Source organism: Aythya fuligula, chromosome 9 (genome assembly GCF_009819795.1).
Source record: "Aythya fuligula isolate bAytFul2 chromosome 9, bAytFul2.pri, whole genome shotgun sequence".
Taxonomy (NCBI): Eukaryota; Metazoa; Chordata; class Aves; order Anseriformes; family Anatidae; genus Aythya; species Aythya fuligula.
Genome location: NC_045567.1, coordinates 24,366,599 through 24,387,278, shown reverse-complemented (window position 1 = coordinate 24,387,278; position 20,680 = coordinate 24,366,599). Strand labels below are relative to the sequence as shown.

The 20,680-nt window shown below is 50.4% G+C and overlaps 1 protein-coding gene across 6 annotated transcripts; it reads right to left on the bottom strand.

Annotated features, from left to right (window-relative positions):
* Positions 1-2,381: 2,381 nt before the first annotated feature.
* Positions 2,382-14,260, bottom strand: CARD8 (caspase recruitment domain family member 8). Of its 6 annotated transcripts, none has more exons than XM_032193512.1 (17): positions 14,219-14,250; positions 12,115-12,146; positions 11,817-11,904; positions 11,112-11,189; positions 10,519-10,569; positions 9,986-10,015; positions 8,751-8,801; positions 8,607-8,650; positions 8,448-8,497; positions 7,878-8,098; positions 7,548-7,798; positions 6,838-6,972; positions 6,377-6,515; positions 5,802-5,855; positions 5,597-5,680; positions 4,087-4,359; positions 2,382-3,553 (listed from the first exon to the last, which is right to left on the bottom strand). In XM_032193512.1, the coding sequence occupies exons 3-17, from the start codon at positions 11,854-11,856 to the stop codon at positions 3,537-3,539; spliced, it is 1,518 nt and encodes a 505-aa protein (XP_032049403.1). In that variant the 5' UTR covers positions 11,857-11,904; positions 12,115-12,146; positions 14,219-14,250; the 3' UTR covers positions 2,382-3,536. The 6 variants fall into 6 exon arrangements, with proteins under 6 accessions (XP_032049403.1, XP_032049405.1, XP_032049401.1 ...); XM_032193514.1 differs by lacking the exon at positions 14,219-14,250 and adding an exon at positions 12,585-12,947; XM_032193510.1 differs by lacking the exon at positions 11,817-11,904 and having other exon boundaries at positions 14,219-14,260.
* Between the last annotated feature and the right edge of the window lie 6,420 nt (positions 14,261-20,680).

The following is a 20,680-nucleotide window of genomic DNA, read 5'->3' as shown; positions in this document are numbered from 1 at the left end:
ACACAAATCAATCATATTGATCAGCCTCCTAAGGTGCTTGGCTACTGCCCCCATCTAAGCGGTGTACCACGATACCACTGAGCCCTGGGGGCAAATTCAAGAGTCCAATTTCCTCTTGTTCCTTCCACCAGCTGCGTTTCCTGTGGATTGTCTCTGGGACTGAGCCATTCTTGTTCACAGCCATTTCCAGCCCCTTGCAGTTTCCTCGGTGAAAGCCCGGCCCCAGGGAAAACAATAGCTGCACTGTTCAATTCAATGGAGCGAGAATTTGGGGCAGAGCTCTTAAGGGCAGAAAGGATGACTGGGTGATTATTGTCCAAATTCTCCCCTCCAGTGCTAAAGCTGGCCTAAAAAGAGGGGAGTGGGAGGAGGCCTGCTCTTCTCAGCTTGTCCAAGCTGATCCCAGGGATGTCTCTGCTGCTTTTTGTCCCACCAGCGTTAGTGTCACCTGTGTACCACACCAGCCCTTACAATGCCATCCTATAACATCCCCCAGTTTGATAACTGAACTAGAGCCGTGGTCTTTATCCCTACAACATGCCCATAATGGAGATGTAAGGCAAGGCCCTCGCACCAGAGGGCCGTGTTGGTTGTGTTGCTTCCATCCCTCCTTCCTGCAGGAACGGCGGGCACACAAAGCCAGAGCTGAAGAGCACAGAAGTACATGTGTTTGTTTTTTTTTTCCAAAAGTTTCTTGATTTTGATTCAAAGAACCACGGTGTTGAAGACGTGAATGTATCTTTGGACCATCTGCTGCACTGCCCCTGTTCCTACAAGCAAGCATCCTACTTCCAGCTGTGTTTTACCTGTTTCTACTTTTGACTAGGGAGTCCTAACACAGCATTGTTTGTATCGGGTACCTTAAAGTTCCCAGGTGCTGTGTAACATACAGATTGGGAGAACAAAATGTTATAGTTTGGAAGCAAAATCAGCTAGCTTTAAAAGAAGAGCCCGTTTGGAACTTTTCCTTTTTTCCCCTTGAGCCACATCAAAATTACAAGCTGAAGTTGGTTTTGTAGACAACGAAGCTTCTTGCCAAAGAAGAGTCACAACAACTTACCTTTTCTTTCTAAAGCCCACATCTCATCCCCTCTGCATGCCCTGGCAGCTCTTGCAGCAGCTGGGGCACACAGAAGCAGCCTTCCCCTTTCTCCTTCCCCATTACAGGCAAAGTCTTGCTCAGTTTTTGCAAACCCCTTGATTTTGCATGTTCAGAAAGATTCGTTTTCGAGAATTTAGCTAAACTTGCAACAAATCAGCACCAAGCACATGCAAATGGCTATGATCTCAGCGCAGCCTGCCTGAGAGTTCACCGCTATGAGGGGCCTGCACGTTCACACAAAATATACAGCGTGGGTATGCCTTACCTTTCTAAACTCACTAATATTTCCCAACAAAAGCATTTTGTGCTGTAATTTAGCATCTGCACTCAATAGAACCATTAGCTGGCAGTGAAACTAGTATTGACATTCGGGGAAATTATCCCTTTAATGCTCCCTTTTCTGGGATAAATTGCTTTATTCATTAGTGGGGAAAAAACAGATAATGACATCTGTATTTTTATTATTAGTGGCTAAACATTGCACATGTGGAACAGCATGTGTTTAATCACCACATAGCAAAAAAATAAAACCCTCTTGTCATTTTGAAACAAAACCTGAGGCTTAAATTGAAAACCCAGAGATGGACACCGGGACAAAAACGCTTCCGTTCCCTCTTCCAAGCTCATCACTGCTCCACTTACTGACAAGGGGTCTCCCATCACAAAACCATAAAGAAATAAGCAGTTTTTTCTGCTAAAGAAGTGAAAACTGGCAGCTACGGTGTGTGGAACTGCAGCCAGCAGGAGACTGTCCTTGAAGACACCCAGCTGCCTGATGGTGGAAGGTGAGAAGTGTCCACCAAGGCACCACGTGTCCCCAGCAGCAATTCCTGTTTGCGTGGCAGAGGAAGAGCTAAGGGCAACTCTGCATCCACACGGGGAGGCGTACAACACACCTGGCCTGGCTTTCCCTAAACATCAGAAGAGCCCCCGAGGCTTGGGGCACTGCCACAGCCTCTCCCTTGGCCAGTGGAAACCCCTCGGGACTCTCCGTGGAGAAAGCCCTCCTGGAGAGGGATGGAGAGAGAAGGCTACTGCTGTGTGATGGCTCACGAGGGCTGGCAGATGTGAGGGACGTGCAACCCTTCCTCCAACACCGCTGCCTCAAACCCTACTGCTCACCCCAAAACAGAAACACGCCCTGACCTGACAGCGTCTGGCAAAGCAGCACTAAGGGTGGAAGAGATTGCCCATGGTAGGCAACCAGCAGGTAACCTCTAAAAGAGTCGTATTTCATCAAACAGTTCAAATAAAAACATGAAACGCATGCAGTGTGAATGTTTCCTTTTTAATCCTGATTTTTAAAAGTATGCTTTTTCTTTCATAAACATACACAGGGGAAGATGATCCATAGAATTGCGTGTCTTTAAAAATAAGACAATCAAGTAGCTGCTCTCTTCTGCAAATGACATTATTTTCAGATCTCTTACTACTGTACTACTTACAGTACTACAGGTATTGCCACAGAGTAACACTCTTCTTGGAAAATTTGAGTTTTCCAAGCTGAGTTTTCTAAAACTCAAAATATGAGGTGTTTTTTTTTTAATTCTTTTTTTTTTTTTTCTATTTCAGCTTAAGCACCTCATTCTGTTCAAGTTAAAATCGCTCATGTAAAAAAAAAGTATAAAAAGTTCATAATACAAAAAAACATTCAACATAAAAATATAAAAATTGAGACAGACTATACAAGACAAGAGTGAACAAGAAAATCCCACAGAAAATTCAAAGCTGCCTGCGGTTAGTAGTGGTGCTACTCTGAAGTTGGTCTTCAGTTTTTCTTTTTTAGAAAACAGAACCACAGCCCAACAAAGGCTGAGCACGCACGAATATATACAGTGGCTACATATACACAGCAATTATGCAAACAACCTTATCTGCAAATTTAAGAGTATTCTTCCCTGATCGTAGGCATCTGTACGAAATGTGACTTACCTCATGATTTTGACAGTTCCATTATTTTTTAGGGGGATGAAAGTTGCTGCACAACTTTTCTCCCTGTCTTTCCCTGATGTAAATAAAATGTTTCAAGATAATAGTCATATACCCAATAAAGGTAAACCGATTTCTCCTAGTGTTCATTGTCTTTTAGGACTGGCTCAAACAAGACAAAATTCTGTTGCAAATCTGGGGCACGTGAAGCCTGGCACTTCCATCCTGATTCGACGGCGGCGATGACCGGCATCCAAGCGCATGAGTAATTACTCCTGAAAAACCCACATGAGTAATTACTCCTGAAAACACTTCTTGCACTTACATCAGTGCAAAATTTCATTCACATTTCTTTCATAGACTCTGTCTAAACTTTCCACTGACTGATTATGACTTCCATCTTCATTACTGAATCACAATGAAATGCCAGGGAAACAGCTTGAAAAGTTTAACCATTTGGATGGGGAAAGTTCCCGAGCTTTTTGTCAGCTTCTTCTTGAACTCATCACTGAGCCATAAAGCCTGGGGAAACGAACACACACAAGCACGTTAGCATTTTAATAACTTCTAGAGATCAAATAGTATATATGTTGAAGAATATGTGTATAAAAAGGTACAACAGTGCAAGGTATGGCAATATACATGTTTGCAAGGACCAGATGAGTGAGGAAACAGCAGCAGTTGTCTTCCTGTTGGAGCCAGGTTGCTTTTATGGATAGCAAAGCAAGAATGAAGTTTTGCCTGTTCCAAAACCATTATTTTTTGGACTTCTTTGGGCTTCCTGATACAAACCAACAACTTGCCTAGGTATGTAATGCCAATTAGTCTGGTCACGGTCAAGTATTCTGAACAGTCAATACAAAAAGGTTACTCGTTTTATATCAGTTTCTGAAGGGAAATATACAAATTCCACAAGAAAGTAAATCATTAATAATGTTAGAAGGGAGACAATTTTGACCCACACAATAAAATGTGTACTAGGTATTTAGTATGTGAACTCTTAAAATACATCTGAGACACGGTGATATAATTACACAAATACGAGAAGTGGATACCTTCTAGTAGTTGTACTATATCATATGATACTTTTTCGCTGAGTCTGCTGTACAAATTTTGTGCGGTTCCGTTGCTTTGCTCCCTTTCTCTCCACTTGCTTAACAGCAGAAATTTTTGTATATTGACTTCCTGTTCCTTCGCCTGAATCTGCTGAATGTCTTTCATTTCCATCTGGAGGCATTCAATAGCGACTTCTTTCCACTCTGCACCAAACAGCTTTGCGATCGCCATCAGCTGTTGATCGGTTAGTAAGTTCATTGTTTTAATTCCATCTGGAAACACACAGAACAAAAATCAGATCTATTATTACTCTTCTGATCAGCTTTCTAACTAAATGACACTGTTGGCTTTGTGCAGGGCCAGGGGACATATAATGAAGGGGACCTTATTAGTCATGCAGACAAAACTGGATTATAGAATCACCTAGAACCACTTAGGTTGGGAAGAAAATCCAGCCCTCTAAGACCATCAAGTCAAGCACTGTAGAAAATCACCTGAAGAATTAAGAAGCCTGGCTCATAAAGATGCTAAGTTCTGATTTTGTGCCGTATGCCCTAAAGGCTTTTTATTTCCCCTCCACTTATAAGCAGCTATTCCTCTCATAGAACTGTACGAACACAAACTTCCTTCGGTATGTCACGTTATGTTACCAAGCACCCAGAGATTTTGTGATGTCTAACAACAAGGCTTAGCATTAACATGTTAAGCGTTCGCCATCACCTGACTAATTCAGATGACTGCTTTTCCTCAAAACCAAACAGTGCTCCAGGAGGTTGAGGTTTGTTTTTCTTTTAATTACAGTAGCTAAGAGGTCTCAGCCTACATGGTTATATGGACTAAGCCATTTTCCTTTTCTTTATCACCATTTAAAAATGAAGTTTTGAATGATGAAAGCTCTCCCTCTGGTGGCTACATGCACCCATAAATAAATACCTACATGCATGATTATTTTTGCTGACACATGAAGCCTGATGCCAGCTATATTATTTGATTCAGAAAATGACCCGTGTTTTCTTTTTTCAAAATAACTATTAGTAAATTAGTAGTTTCTATCTGGCAGCTCCCAGACACCAAACATTTCCGAACATCAAGGCATTATATGCCAACAGGAAATGGGAGCTGATTTTTTTCAGCCTTTTATGGCTAAGGACATATTCTGAGTACAAAATCTGAGACATGTAGTGGAAACCCCTTTTAAAAGCATCCCTTATTTCCCAGACTAAGACGACAACACCATTTTAGCTGACCCCTATCAGTCAAGTTTCCTAGCTGTTTCTCCACATTTACCTGTTGAATGAATGGCAGTGTACAGGGGTATATAAGTGAGGCACACAAATTCTGTAGCTACAAAAGCAGCAATTTCTCCTCCTGTATTTCACGGTCAAGTTTGTGGAAGTGTACAAAAAACTCGGCTTCACTTCAAATCATAGGATTAAAAATAAAAAATAAAAATAAAAAAAACAACACGCAACCCAAACTCAGTATTTTAAATGATATAGAAATGCTTGCCTGTAGTACTGTTAGACCTTTGCTTTTTGCCACAGTGTGTCTCTTCTTCGGAAAAGCTGTTGGTTGATTTCCGTCTTTTGATGCCTAAGAAGCAAGGAAGAATCGATGTTATTTCATTCTTTTCACACACACATCACTTGAGCAATAACAGCAACTGAGGCACACAGAAAACAAGCAACTCGGAAATATCTTCAAATGGACTTACTGCCTGCATTTCTTTTTAGCTCATTTTTGTTCTGATCATAATGTATCCAGTCACCTGGAAAACAGTTTTCAAAGAAAACAATAGGTCAGGTGGGAATTTCTATTGCTGTGCCCTAAGTCCAACCATTGTCACACATGAAAACAAACTATTAAGTGGATTCGTGTTGCTGAGCTAAGATTTAAAAGAACGAGATTATTTCTCCCATTTTCCCACGCCACTTATATAATGTATATTGCTCCTGGTACATACAGCAGAGCACCCTCCTGTCCCACCCCACAACACTGACACCTTTGCCTGCAAGCTGAAGGCACCTGCTCCAGCACAGGCTTCAAAGACACTACTTTGTCCGTCGTCTTGACGTCTGTGCTGCGCAGGGGCTTGTGCAGGTTACTCCAAAATTCGGTATGCAACCTCTTGGATCTCTTCTCTTCTTATCACTTCCAGTTCCAAACCTTGCAATTTTAACAGCAGTAATTGAAGTTATTTAAAGAATTTAATCTACAGGCTGAATTGCATCCCAAACCATGCTTTCTTTCAGCGGGAACAAACTGCTACTCAGAACACAAAATACCTACTTTCTCTTAGCTTTGCTTTCCATACAACTGCTTCAGACTCCAGTTCAATCAAAGACAAGGTGAAGTCTTCATGTTTCTCCAAATAGACTTCAATGTAACTTTTTAGTTTCAAAAGAGATCCATCAACAAATTCAATTTCCTGTAAAATGTTATGTTCAAAATAAACATTTATCCAAACATTAAATTAAACAGAAGACATTTGGCCGGTGGCACATATCTGATCCAAACTCCAGACTGCCCAGAGTTTTGCCATCAACTTCAGCAATGTGAGGATTTAATCCCAAAGATTTAGGTCTTTAAGAGGCAAATGCTTTCTGTAGCAATTGCAAATGGAAAATGGAAACTGCTCTTAAAGCCAAAGCAAGCCCCACACTCAGGAGGAGTGGGAAGGAAAAGTTATTTTCTATCATGTTTCAAATCAAGCTGTGATGCACAACATGACAGTTCCGTGAGGAACTTACCTCCGGAGTTACTTCAGCTTCTGGCTCGCAGAGTAATCTGTATCTCTTTCCTTTCTGTAGTAATTTTTGGCACACAGGGGGCTTGTCGATTTTAATGAACTTCTTTTTTGAATGTTTCACTGCTTTTGCTATATCCTGAAATTTTAAAAAGACAGCGTGTTACACCCCTCGGTGAAAGGAGTCACATTTACAATCCACACTACTTGGGGCTCTGTGTTTTTTTAGCACCACAACTCTAGCAAAACAGCCACAGCCTGTGCCACACAGCAAACTCTACTAGATGCTGTGTACCAAATGCAATGCTTGTGAGGGCAGATGGCTCCATTCCTCAAAATAAATAAATAAAAATAAAAAATGAATTGTGCTACATCAGCGAAATTCAAAGGGCTTTGCAAGCCAAATGAAAGCAAGCATTGTTAGCTGCTACCCCCCTCTCCTGCTGGCCAAGGGGGGATTGGTGAGAGGGGACAAGTGGTGCAGATCTGAGCCCTGCTCATTTGGTGGCAAACACGTTTCTGATGTATTGTCATTTCTTGTACTTTCCACGGCAGCATGTGAACGAGCAGGTGGGCCAATACAACTGCTTACATATCAAACCCTACTGTGCCAGGGCCTTTTTCCATGTGGAAATGCCACCAGAGCTTCGCGTGCACAGACTGCAGGGAGAGAAGGCCACCTCTTGGCCGAAGCACCGAGGTGGCAAACCCCACCTTGATAAAGGATTCGTTGTTCGTGGCCACGTAGACCCGGAACAGCAAGGAGGGGTCGCCGTCGACGGCCTTGTACAGGACGACGGCGCCATGGTAGAGCAGGGGCTCCTCGCTGCGGATGAGAGGCCCGACGGGCGACAGCGAGCTGACCAGCCACCGCACGTGCGAGGCCGAGTAGTCCATGGACGGCTCGATGGCTGCACCCGCGTCCTTGATGTGCAGCACCTTGAAGGCTGGATGGGAGTCACCATCTGTGGGGACACACGGCGTCAGTGTCAGCACCCACGGCCTGGCCTGGCCCCGTTGCCCGCACTCGAGGCCGGTACTCACCGCCGAGGCAGAGGGAGTGGGGGAAGGCGATGGAGGTGAGGGCGGAGGCCGCCTTGCAATGCACGTCGAAGAGGGGGCCGCCCACCACCCATGGTGGCTTCACCAGCCCGGCGTACTTGCTCCAGGACAGCAGGGAGTAGCTGATGGTGACGGCCTCGGTCACCTCAAAAATCAGGCCCGTGACGCTGCACTGGTACGTGCCGTCCGCGTCCAGCTTCAGCCTGCCAGGACAGACCCGCCGAGTTAGCATGGTGCCTGCTGCAGAGCAGGTGCTAATTATTATTATTAAATAAACAATGAATTCTTTGTATTGTAATAATTCATAATTATTAATTAACTATTGCAACAAAACAAAACACATGAGAAGACACCCTGAGGGCTGTCTTGGACAAGGATCTACCGTCAGCACCGGCAGCTGGTGCAAGGTGTTTGTTTTCAGGGACTTGGGGGCATCTTTCATTATAGCTACAAATGCATTTGTGTAGGAATTTTTTTCCCTGCTTAATCTGAAAAAGTATCTTGATGGGAACAACATAAATGTATACCCATTATATTAAAAACAAAACATACAAATATTGTCCTCCAGCAAGTCTCCTAGGGGTCACCTGCTCCCTCTGGGCCTATATAAATAGATAAAATAAAAATACATATTTTAAAAGCTCGAGAGAAAACCTGCAAATTGTAATTCTATCTCATGAAAAATAGACATTTTTCTTTTTCTAAACATACATTTTCATTTCTGCAGTGCTCACAGTGGGGCAGACAGTTCACTCCTAGTGAGAAAACAGGCAAATCAGCTCATTAAAATCAAAGTAATTAAATACTCAGAAATAAAAAAGGGAGGGAGGGGGAAGAACTCCAGAACTCTCTTACCACCAGATTCATTGCGGTCTGGCTGTGATTCTTTCTTTTCTTGTTCTTCATCTACATAAAGAAGTTTTAAAGGCACATATTAATACACGTAGTGAAAGAGCTCCCTGGGAAGGGCCATCTGTGGCTTTTACATAACAAAAGGACAGTGGGGACAGACCTCTCTGTTCCTGTTTCTGCCCACCCCAGCTTCCTGGGATTTCTAGTATTTGCACCCCTGTCAGTGGGGGCTGCAGTGATGCCTGGCCTAGCAAACACATCCATCGGCCTCCAGGCAGGTCTCTGCTCACATATTCAGTAAGGACAACCCAACAATTTCATCTGTTTACTTTAAGAAAAAACACAAAGGAAAATATTCTTAGGCCTACTGTGCCTCCACACAGCTTGGGAATGAGGCTGGGCACCAGGATAGAAGATTTGTCAAAAGCTCAAAGCCTGCCCAAAGGCCTGGAAATGTTCATGGCGAGGGGGAAACTTCTCCCCAGGACCACTCATCCTGCCAAGTACAAACGCCAACCACCTGCAGGGAAGCCAGGCACCACGTTCCCCAGCGAGAAGGGAGCCACGCTAGAGCAGCACACTTGGCCCTAAATGGGTTTTGAAACGCCTGAATCCGCCTCACCAAACTCCAACACAAAAGCAAGCAAGCGGAGCTGACACATGAGGCAAAATTTTGTGGCCCGGAGGGGTCAAATTGTGCAAACGTGACTGGCAGAGCTCACGCCACAAGGTGTGACGAAATGCAACCGCCGTGCTGCCAGCCCAGCAACGCCGGCCTGCGGGCAGGCCCTCCCCGTCATCCCGTCGTGTCAACACCTCCCAGGTAGGCATATGTGGGAGAGGAAGAAAATCTATTATTATCCGACGCCGTGCTGAGCTGCCTGGAAGCCATCACAGAAACACCCAGGCCATGACAGCGAGCTGGACCCCGTCCTGGAGCGCTATTTTGGGCACGGAGCGGCCGCTGGCATCGCTCCGAGCCCCGGGCAGGAGAGGAAGGCTGGCTGAGCTCCGGCAGTGCCGCTCAATAGTTAGCAGCGCTGCCATGTTCACACACACCACGCAAGCACTCAGCCCTCCAGCAAGTGTCTGTGCCAAAAGAAAGGCCCTGGCTGGCAGCGGTTGTGCCAGCGCTCGGTTGCTGTCTGCCTGCCCTCGTGCATCCCAGAAAAAAGCCACGTCGGCTTCCTAACGCCTCCAAAGGCAGACACAGGAAAGGAACAAAGCAGCACACTCACCCGACCGTCTTGTATCAGACTCCTCAGTATCTAATGGAAAAAAAAAAAAAACAACAACAAAAAGCTTTCTAATTCTTCAGTAAAGACTCTCAGTCTTGCATGAAAAGAGAATAAACTGTTCGTGGTGTAACCCGTGCAAGTGGAAACCCACACGCTTTTCATCAACAGCAAACACTTCCTTTAATTCTTTTCCTGTCCATCCTGTTTTGCCACTTGTGCTGCCAATTTTTATGCAGATTTATAGCCTCTCGGTCTTTGGACGGCTACTGTGGCGTACAAACATCTGCAGGCATTGTGTGAGCGAGGCCAGTGCCCCACGAGCTGCCGCTCCTCTGTTATTGCAGGGCTCAGAAGTGAGTGACTAGGAAATAATGTGCTTGCAGAAATATCATTCTGCTTTTCAGCATTCAATCATTGAATTACCAGCGCTGTACAATAACTTTGAGACTCTTCCCACAAAAAAAGCAGCACAGTTTAACTGAAGTTACGTTTTCCAAAGAGGGAAATTAAATAAACTGGAACACAACGCTCACCTGAGTCATCTTCTGAGCTGCTGCTGGAGCTGCTTTCGGAACTGCTCTCACCTGAACAAAATCACACCCCGTTAGTGACAGGAAGGAGTAAATAAAGCTATGCCACAGGCAGGTAAGGGATACATTGAGAAGTTTCAATACATTTGTTTGGTGGGCAAGTTGGGTAACACCACAGGGTAAGAAAATACTGAGCTATGCTTAGGCATAGACTCAAGTCAGAGGAGAGTTGTGGAGAGGAGACTTCAGAGGTCATAGAGGCTTCTCCTGAAGGGTACACATGATGTTCGTTGCTTAATTTTGATCTATAATGTCCTAAACAAACTGGGGCTGTTCTGGGCCCTCCCTTTGCCCCGGCACATCCCACTTCCCCAGCTGAATCACGATTTCCCACGGCACGCACGAGAGGTGAGTGAAGCATCGGCGGGGACGGGCGCGTGCCACCAGGGAGTGCCTCGGGCTGGGGCTGTGCCACACACGGCTCTCATAAACCCCTCGTACAAACGTGAGTTGGAGAGAAATCAATATTGGAAAAGAAATGACCCGGTTTCCAGCCCCACAAAGCTGGACTGGCTCCTGGTCCCAGCTCTGCTCACCTGCCGGGAGCTCCTCGGCACTGCCCTCGGCACAGCCGGCGGCACAGCCCGCTCCTTCCTCGCAGGAGGCCTCCAAGTCTGGAAGAGGATTTTTGGGTTTTACGCGCATGTTTTGCATGAAAAAAGGAACTGCTGAACACCTAGAATCAAAGTCTCTGGGGTCGTCAGTGTCACGCGCTTCACACATCCTCAGCACAGGAAAGCGACGGGGCCACCGCTTCCTGTGCTGATAAAACCCCGAGCAGGTTTTCTTGCTTTGAGTTTAATCGGCGTCTGCATCGCCCTGCAGGGGCACCCAGAGGTGCACGGGGGCACGGAGGGAGCAGCACACGATGTGCTGCAGGGCAGAGGGGCTGCAAGGACGGCCACGGACCCCCCCTCCCACCGCAGCAGGCAGAGCAAAGCGCCAGCCCACGGCTGCCGACTCCCAGCAGACACAAAAAAATGTGCCCAACACCAGGCTGTCATCAGCAGCCAAAGAGGAACCCACAGAGACGCGGCGAGGACCAGTGTCCCACGGCCTCCACCCCACAGCAGATGTCCCAGCCAGACCGCCGCGACACGCACGCCTCCGTGCTCCGAGCGGGGGTGTTAGAGATCTCACAGAACCGTTTAGCAGAATAAAAGCTCTCTCCTCATGATCATGCACTGATTTTTATTTTGCACGAGGTCTCTGGCAGGTCCAGCTCTGCCCATGGTGCTCACCGAGTGCTCCGGCTTGGATGCACGGAGATTCGGCAGCCATCTACTGAATTTTCAGTGCAAGACTAGCTCTTCTCCTGGCATTTTTGCACTACGCAGATAAAAGGAAAAGAATAAATAACAAAATAACATGAATTTTATAAACAAGCATAAAATCTCAAAAGTGAAACCCATGAAACTAAAGCATTACACATTTATTTTTCTATAGCCAGTAGTTATCAAATTGTGATTTTCTTTCAGAAGGATGGGAATTTCTAACAAGAAACCCACTGAAGCCACGCACTTCACAAAGTTACTGTACCTTGCTCGTCTGCAGAGAGGGATTCGATTCCGCTGGAAGACAAAACGGGAAATGCATGAGAAGACCTGACAATCTTCTGCAACCTTTCCACACAGGCCAGGGAATTTGAGGAAACCGAGCAGGTTTTAAGGCAAATTAAGCAGTAACGATGGGAGGATGGTGTTTAAAAAATTAATTTTCTCAATGCAACCCCAGACCCTGGCTCTTGCCCTTGCTGCAGGGATGCTGGGGACGCCTGGTTTACCCCAGGGGCTCCCACGAGGGCAAGCCCTTGGTTCCCAGCCTCTTTTGCAAAGCCAGGCTCTCCAGGACACAAATATCTGCTCTGACAAGCAGGCAGGAAGGTTATCAGCGCTCCTAGTGCAGGGAAGCATCAGGGTGAGTACAGCACAGCAAAGGCTGCTGAGACAACAAAGGGAAATAAGAGAAGAGAGCAGGAGCCTGTCCACAGCCCCCGATGTTTCCGAGACCTTTGTTCAGTCTTCAGGCTGGGTGGAGCAGCAGGACGCTGACATTATTTATCTTCTTCAGCAACACATGGAGCTCAGACAGGCTTGATGACCCCTAAGTGGCAAATTACTCCAATCTGATCACCTGTTGGCGACCCACAGCAAATCCAGACCCAACTTTGTCATCCTTTCTCTCTTGGAAAGGGGAGATTTGCTGGTTTTATCTTTCATGGATCTTCATCAGATCTGGAAACCTTTCCAGGGAGCTCCACAAAGCTCTCAAGCGCCGTCCCCGCTGGAGCACTCCACAAAAGCATCCGATTAGGAAGGGAACCGCTCCGGGTGCAGTTACCACAAAGCAGCAGGTGACACCCAGCTCTGCTTCGCTTTGGAATCAGAAGCCAACCCCATCCAGCATCCCTGCTTCCCCAGCAGCCCGCCCAAAGCACGGCACTGTGCAGGCAACGGCAGCAGCAGGAAAACAACCCTTAAATCCGGGTCTGAGCAGCAAGGAAGCGACGAGGAGAGGTCCGGGCAGCGGGACAGGGACACTCCCACGCAGCCCGAAGCGGGAAGATTTCTCCATCAAGGCCAGGGAAAATGGAGTTAGACACGGAGAGGGATCTGGGTGAGAGTCTCAGTGCGGGCAGGAGTGGGAATCGTACCCGAACTGCCTTGAAAAAAATAGACTGAAGCGCTGGGAAAAAGCCTGGATGGAGCTCAGCGCGCGCCCGAGCCAGTGGCTGTGTGTAAACGCAGTTTGCCTATAGATGGCTTCCAGCCCCGCGCTTTGCTCCTCCTCAGCTAAAAAACACGCGGCGAGGAAGAGAACCAGGCCTACTCGGGCTGACAAATTATTGCCCACAACCAGCTAATTGCTCGCGGGAAGCAATGCGTGCCCAGCCTTATCTCCTGCCGCGCCGGAGCCGCGCGCCTCTGTTGTTCGGCCCCTGCTGAACCAAAACCAAAACAGTTGAACCACGCTGCTGCCCGCAGCCTTGCAGGCGGGAGATAAACACGCTCGCCTCCAGACCGCCCCAGCTGCCACCCATTTTGGGATGGGTGCAACTGGGTGCAGGGACATGGAGCTTGGTGGGCTCGCCGAGCGCTTTTGTTCGCTTTAGGGGACGATGGCGAGCGGGGCTGGGGATGGCGGGCGGCTGCACGGCCAGGCCCTGGCCTCGAGTGGGGGGCACGGGGAGCCCCCGCTGCAGGTGCCAGGCCAGGATCCTGCACCCCACGGCCCCACAGATGTCCTGGGGGTGTAGGATGGGTGCCCAGGGGCTGGGCCGTGCATGGGATGGGGTCCCTTTGCTGGGATCCAGGCAATGGGGGGGGGGGCGTTTGGGGACAAGGGGGGATAATGGGATGGGGGGGACAATGGAGAAGGGGCGATGGGGAGGTGGAGGCAATGGAGGGGGTAGTGGGGAGGGGGGGGCAATGGGGAGGGGATGGTGGTGGGGGGCTGTAGGGGGGTGAAGGAGGATGCTGGGGGGGGCTGGGGGATGCGGATGGGGACCAGGCTGGGAGGAGGGGGGGGATGCTGGGGGAATAGGGGAGGGTTAGGAAGGGTCTCGGGGTGCGGGGGGCTCGGGGGAGGGTGGAGGGTGATGCCGAGGGGTGGGGGGCTCCGGGGGGGTCCCGTCCCCGCTCACCTGTCGGGCTCCTGCAGGCGGCGGGACATCGCGGCGGGGAGAGCGGGCGGGAAGCGAGCGGGGGGGGGGGGGGAAGAGGGAGGGGAGAGGGGGAGAGAGGGAGGAGGAAGAGGGGAGAGAGGGAGGAGGGAGAGAGAAGGGACCGCCCCCGGCCCCCCCTGCCCCTCCCCGCAGTGTAGGGGGGGAGTTTGGGGGGGTTCAGGGGGGTTTTGGGCTCCCCCCCCCCCAACCCCGGAACCGGGCTGCCCTGCAGGTGGACGTGCCCGTGCAGGAGGTGCTGGCACAGCTGCTACTGCACCAAAAAAATAAAAGGAATAAAGAATAAAGCCGGCCCAAACTTGCAGCAGCACACCAGGGACGTATTAATTAAAGCAGAGGGCGATGGGTGGAAGCTTTGGTGGCAGGGTGCTCCTGGAGCCCAGCGAACACCCCCAGCCTCCTGCCCTGGGGGAGGTTTTTTTTCCCCCCCAGAAAAAAAGCCCCCTGGGGTCCAGTTTGTGCCCAGGGCCTCTGCCCCTGGTGCTGGGCACCCCTGAGCTCTGCTCTGTACTCGGGGGAGCTCCCCAGGTGCCACCTCATCTTCAGGCCGAGCAGCCCCGGTTCCCGCAGCCTCTTCCCATATAGCCCATATAGCTCCAGGCCCTGCTTGGTGGCCCTGTGCTGGGCTCCAGCAGCACCTGGGAGCCCAGGACAGGCGACAGTGCTGCAGGTGCAGCCTTGCTGGTGCTGAGCAGAAGGGCAGGGGCTCCCCGCGGCCTGCCGGCCATAGGAGGCCTCGTGGCACCAGGCACCACCAGCCTTCTTCGCCCGAGGGACACACGGGTGTCCAGCAGGCCCCTGGGGCCGTGGCTGAGCCCTTTGGGAAGGGGACATTTCAGGAGCAGTGTTTCAGTGTCCATTTTGAGCTGTCCCATTTGCCAGAAGCCCCTCTGGCCCTGATCACACAGCCGTCCTCCTTCCCTTGCATTGCCCCAAGCACGACAGCCCCTGGCCCTCTCCTCTCCTGACAGCAGCAGGGCACAAAGTCCTCCATGGGGCACAAAGTCCTCCACGGGGCACAAAGTCCTCCACGGGGCTCTGAGCTGGTGTGTGCGAGCGGGTGGCACCGTCTGGTGTCACCATCCCCCCTCACAGGCGGCCCCTGGGCACAGGTGGGTACCGCCATGCACACCCCACTGCTCGCGCGTCTGCCCCAAGCAAAGGACAGAAAAAATCGATTAGCTGTATAAATAAGCACAAGTACTTCAGTAAACACAGTCTCAGAGGTTGCTCTGGCGCCTTTGAAGTGCTCAGCTCCCATGCCCTCCCATCCAGGGGTCAAATGGGTTGGAGCTGGCTTCGGGAGCCCCCCCAGCACTGCCCCTATGCCCCCACACCCTGCCAGCCTGGCTGCTGGGTGCGGCCGTGCACGCTGCCAGTATTGTTACCCCAAGGGTCTAAATAGCTCTGGAAAATCCAAAATGCTCGTGCAGACATTGCAGGAACAAGGTGCGAGGCCTGGGCTGCAAAGAGCGTTCATAAAAGTGGGATGGAAACCTGATGAAATGAAAAGCCACTTCACATGAAACACCAGAAAAGCGACACACGGGGGTCAGTTTGGGAAGAAGGAAAAGGATGGCTCTGCTGCCATAGGAAATCCCCTGGCAATCAGCACCGGGAAGTCGAGCCTGTAACAGAGTAAAAGAGGCAGAAAAAGTTCAGTTCCTGAGTGCAGGAGGAGGAACAATGACACGGGTGTGTAAGTGACAAAAAGTGCTCACAAAATCAAATACAACGAGGAGTTAATAAGAAAGAAAAGCAAGACAGAACAAGAGAAATAAGGAACCAAAGGCAGCCATATAATGCACAGTGTTTGGGCTTGTGGCTTTGCCTTTCCCAGAAGGGCTGTAGGCTACAATCAGCCGTGGAAGAAGAGCAGAGTGTTTATTTTACAGCAAAACGGCAGGATCCTGCTGGCATGCCCTGCAGGGGACACTCAGGGGTGGGAGAGCTGGAGGTGGTGCATGGGGCATCGGTGGTGTGAGGCTGGCGTGTTCCTGGGCATCATCAGGGAACCCAACCAGTGCTGCTGGGGGGCTGCAAAGTGCTGCAAAGTTGCACAAACAGGGGCAGAAGCCCTGTTCCTGGCATCGTCCCTGGCTGCCGAGCAGCTTGCTGAGGGTAGCTGTGTGGAACTGTCATTTTCCTGACTTTTTCCAGGCATCCTCACATAGAGGTGAAGAAATACAGCCACGCACCAAGCACCCTGGTAACTACGCCAACACAAAGTATTCTGAAATTATCCCGGGGCAGGCCCAGCCCCGCACACATTGTTTGTAGAGTCACAGAGCAGCTAGAGCGCCTTTCAAAGTGCCAGTGCCCGGTCCAAAACACTCACATTAAGCCTTTTCCACAGCGGGCCTGATTCCCCAGCAGTGGACACGATTCCAGTGTTGCATCAGCAACCCTTCACCAGTTTAAACTGGAGCCACGCAGCGGTGGAGCAAGGCCTGCAGTCATTTCTGGAGGCAATCATCTTTTTTTTTCCAGGCCAGCAGACAATTAGTGGTGATTTATGGGCAGCTGTAACGGCACTTGCTCTTTCCAAGCAGCTGGGGCTGGGAACACGTGCCCGGCCGGCCGGCACTGCTTGCAGGATGATTTTCATCCTGGGAGAGGCTTGGGGTACCCAAACCTGGGAGCTGCCATTCCCTCCCCGCTGGGCCAGAGCCCCAAGCTGCTACCTGCACCATGGCACCTTGTGGCAGGGATCTCCTCGCTGGGAATAAATATAAAATAAATAAATACATACTATATATATTATATATATATATATTATACTAAAATAAATTCTATATATATATATATATATACACTATATATAATACTATATATATATACACTATATATATATTATACTAAAATAAATAAATACATTATATACTGATATATAATTATTATAATCAGTCTACACATTTTCTTTCTGAGCACTATTTGAGCAACTAATATATTTGCCAAAATATTATTTAAAAAAAAAAAAAGAGGGAGATGGGGAGAGGGAAACACAAAGAAACTGCTGCAAACGCTCCCGACTAGGGAACTTGGTGGTCCCAGAGATGTTCCTGCCCAAGCCAGCCCCAGAACACCAAGTCACAGCACTGCAGGATTTTCAGTGCTCCAGTTCACTGCCTACCTCCTCAGCGGCCTCATATTTTTTTAAGAAAAGCTAAGTCAGCATTTGATTCTGCTGCTGCTTTGGGCACGCTGTGCACCAGCACAAGGGTGCGTGTGTTCCAGAGATGTATGGGGATCATTAAAATGTATGCAAAGTGGGAGAATTTGCCTGAATGTACTCAAAGAATAGTGGCTCACATATTCATTCATACAGGCGGCTGTGAAAGCGTCCCGTGCCAACTCGAGATGTGGGCTTTATTGTTCGCCCAGGACAGTACGCTGTACTGTGCTGCTGAGTGCCTTCTGTCAGAAAATCACCATCTTTTCACCCAAACGACAAGAGGGGCAGGCAACTTCCACGGGAGCCCTTCACTGCTGGCTTCGTCTCGGAACGGGCTGCCTTCAGCTCAGGAGGCAGCGGCCAGGCGGCCTGCTGGGGCCTGGTGCTTCTGGATATAGGTATAGGGATGGGTATAGGCGTAGGAATAGGTACAGGTATATAGGTATGTAGGTATAGGGATATAGGGATATAGGGATATAGGGATATAGGGATGTAGGGATGTAGGGATGTAGGGATGTAGGGATGTAGGGATACAGGGATATAGGGATAGGGATAAGAAGCCTGACAGCTGGCGTTACCAACTCGCCCCTCAGCTCTGCAGCCCGTGCAAGGTCTCGAAGACCCCCACGAGCCCCCCCGGCCGCCCGGGACCGCGGCAGGGGGCACAGCCCCGGCCCCCCCCGGTCCTCGTCCCCGAACCGCCCGCGGGCACGGGCTGCAGCCGGCAGGGGGCGACGGCTCCTCGCCTGCAGCACGGCTCGGCTCGGCTCGGCTCGGCACTGCACGGCTCGGCTCGGCACGGTTTGGCACGGATCGGATCGGCACAGCACGGCTTGGCTCAGCATGGCATGGCTCCACGGCTCGGCATGGCACGGCAAGGCACGGCTCGGCACGGTTTGTCACGGCTTGGCACAGTATGGCACGGCATGACTGCACAGCACGGCACAGCTCAGTTCAGCATGGATCGGCTTGGCACAGTTTGGCATGGTTCAGCACGGCACAGCTCGGCTCTGCATGGCTCCGCATGGCACAGTTTGGCACGGCTCAGCACGGCACTGCTTGGCACAGTTTGGCATGGTTCAGCACAGCACGGCCCGGCTCTGCATGGCTCCACATGGCACAGCACAGTTTGGCACAGCTTGGCTTGGCACAGCACGGCTTGGCATGGCATGGCACGGCACACGTGGCAGCAGGGATCCGCAGGTTATGGCCAGCCACCAGCAGACACGGGCCTATACCTAAGCCTAACCCCAGGCAGTGCTGAGCCCAAACCTCCCTGGTGGGCAGGTGGCACCCCGTGTGCCCCGCAGGCACTGCCCGTTTGATAACCAGTCCCACGCTTCTCTTTTTGGGACAGCTGGAGAGCTGTTTATTTATTAATTCAATAATAACAATAATTTTTATTTCAATGAAGCACCAAGGTGCTGCAGGCGTGGCTCTCCAGGTGGAAGTAACAGCAGTGAGCTGAGACCTTTCTGCTGCTTTTGGTGCTTTTAAAATTTATTTTCCTTAAATAAAAGGCAGGGACTGGCAGGGAGTGGGAGAGCCCGGAGGGGACAGGGTGCACGGCGAGGGGAAAGGGGGCCGGGAAGGGAGCGGGGAGCGGCAGGAAGGACGGACAGGGCCCGGCCGTGGCCCGTGGCAAACAGGAAGCCGGGCCGCAAGCCAGGCCGCCTGCACACGAGGGGGAAATGAAAATGAAAAGAGGAGAAGCGGAGCTCCAGCCTCAGGCACATCGGTTTGATAAAACGTATAGAGAGGGGCGGCGCTGGGTTTGGGGCGGCCGTGGTCAGGGAGCCAGCGTTCCCCCTCCAAATGTCATCCAGAGACCCCCAGGAGAGGTGGCAGCGGGATGAGCAAGGCCACAGCAAATACCCCAAGATTTTAGCTCAAAAAATACCACTGATCACAACGAGTTCATCTGCCCGCTGCTTTATTTTGGATCCCCTGGTTGTGTACAGCCATTTGGACAAGCTACAGGCACTAGGTTTGAGTTTCCACCTTCTCCTCCGAAGACAGGCGTTTGTCTGGCAGGCTGCAGCCGAGAACATCGCACACACATCGCACCCACACCACCGGCCGTGGTGATGTGTGCCTGCTTGGAGAAGAAATCACCACTGGCTGTCTGCTTCTTTGGGGTGAAAAGGCCAGAATTAGGTTACTCCACTTCCCGGTACACAGAACGGGATTACGAAGTTAGCAACGCACTGGTCGGGTGGCAAATCAATAGGAGAAACGTTTAATAATGGCTTTTAAAAGGCAGTGTGACAAGCAATGTAAGTAATTCAGACAGGCCACGGAAGGGATGCATCCATCCTCCCAGGATCCACACACTCAGCCCCAGGAGGGGACACCCACCGTGTCCCTGTGCAGACCCAGCAGCTTTCCAGGGCTCCAGGCCCTTGTTTGCAGCTCCTCCATGCACGTGGTTTATCACTGTAGCTGCAAACATCCCATTTCTACACCCCAAGCCCTGCTCCTGCCCCTATAGCCCCTGTGCCCACGCACGGTGCCGGGTGAGGACAGGACTGAGCTTCACAGCAGAACCCTTTACACAGCATCCTGCAGTTTCCCTCTCTCAGCACCAAAACTGTGATGCACTTTGCATATTTTTGTCCTGACTTCCAGCACATAAATGTCAGCTGCCCCAGATGTGACTGAATTAATAAATCCAGTGTGTGCAGAAGCCCAGGGCCGGTTCGGAGGTGGAGGGAAGATGGCAAATCAGCAATTCCGCCTGCACGGGACCCACGCGCCTCATTTCCCAACCCTGAACGTTTGCCCTTTCACATCAGGGCCCAGCACCCCGTGGGCTGCCGAAAACAGCCCCGCTGGAGCCCTGCTGGGTGGTCACCGGCAGGAGCCCACGAGGACAGAGGGGCCGGGGGCCACGCCGGGGCCTTTCCTGTTTTTTTGCGAGCCGATCGCATCCCCGCTGCACCGCCTCCGTGCCGGCACGGTTAGTTACGGCGAATAAACGCCGCGGTAAAAATAGCAGGGTCAAAACGCCCCCGCCCCGCCGTCCTCCCCCGCGGAGGCCGAGCCTCCGCGCTGCCCCCGTCACCGTCACCGCAGGCTGCCCGGCCTCGCTGCTGAGCTTTCCGTGGTTTTTATCCAGCGGCATCGCACGAGGATGCTCTCCGTGGGAGCGAGGTGGGATGCCCGCCAGCCCGTGCCGGGGCTGAGCACATTCCTCACCTCCCGCTGAAATCACCGGCAATTTTTCTCTTTTTTTCTGATTTTTTCAT

Bases quoted from the DNA above. Each gene is read 5' to 3' on its own strand.
- CARD8 (XM_032193509.1), bottom strand. From the start codon at position 11,298: ATGTGTGAAGCGCGTGACACTGACGACCCCAGAGACTTTGATTCTAGG. The intron at 6,973-7,547 runs GTGGGGTTTGCC...TTAAAATTTCAG, and splicing joins ACAACGAATCCTTTATCAAG to GATATAGCAAAAGCAGTGAA. The intron at 5,681-5,801 runs GTAAGTCCATTT...CTTGCTTCTTAG, and splicing joins GCTAAAAAGAAATGCAGGCA to GCATCAAAAGACGGAAATCA.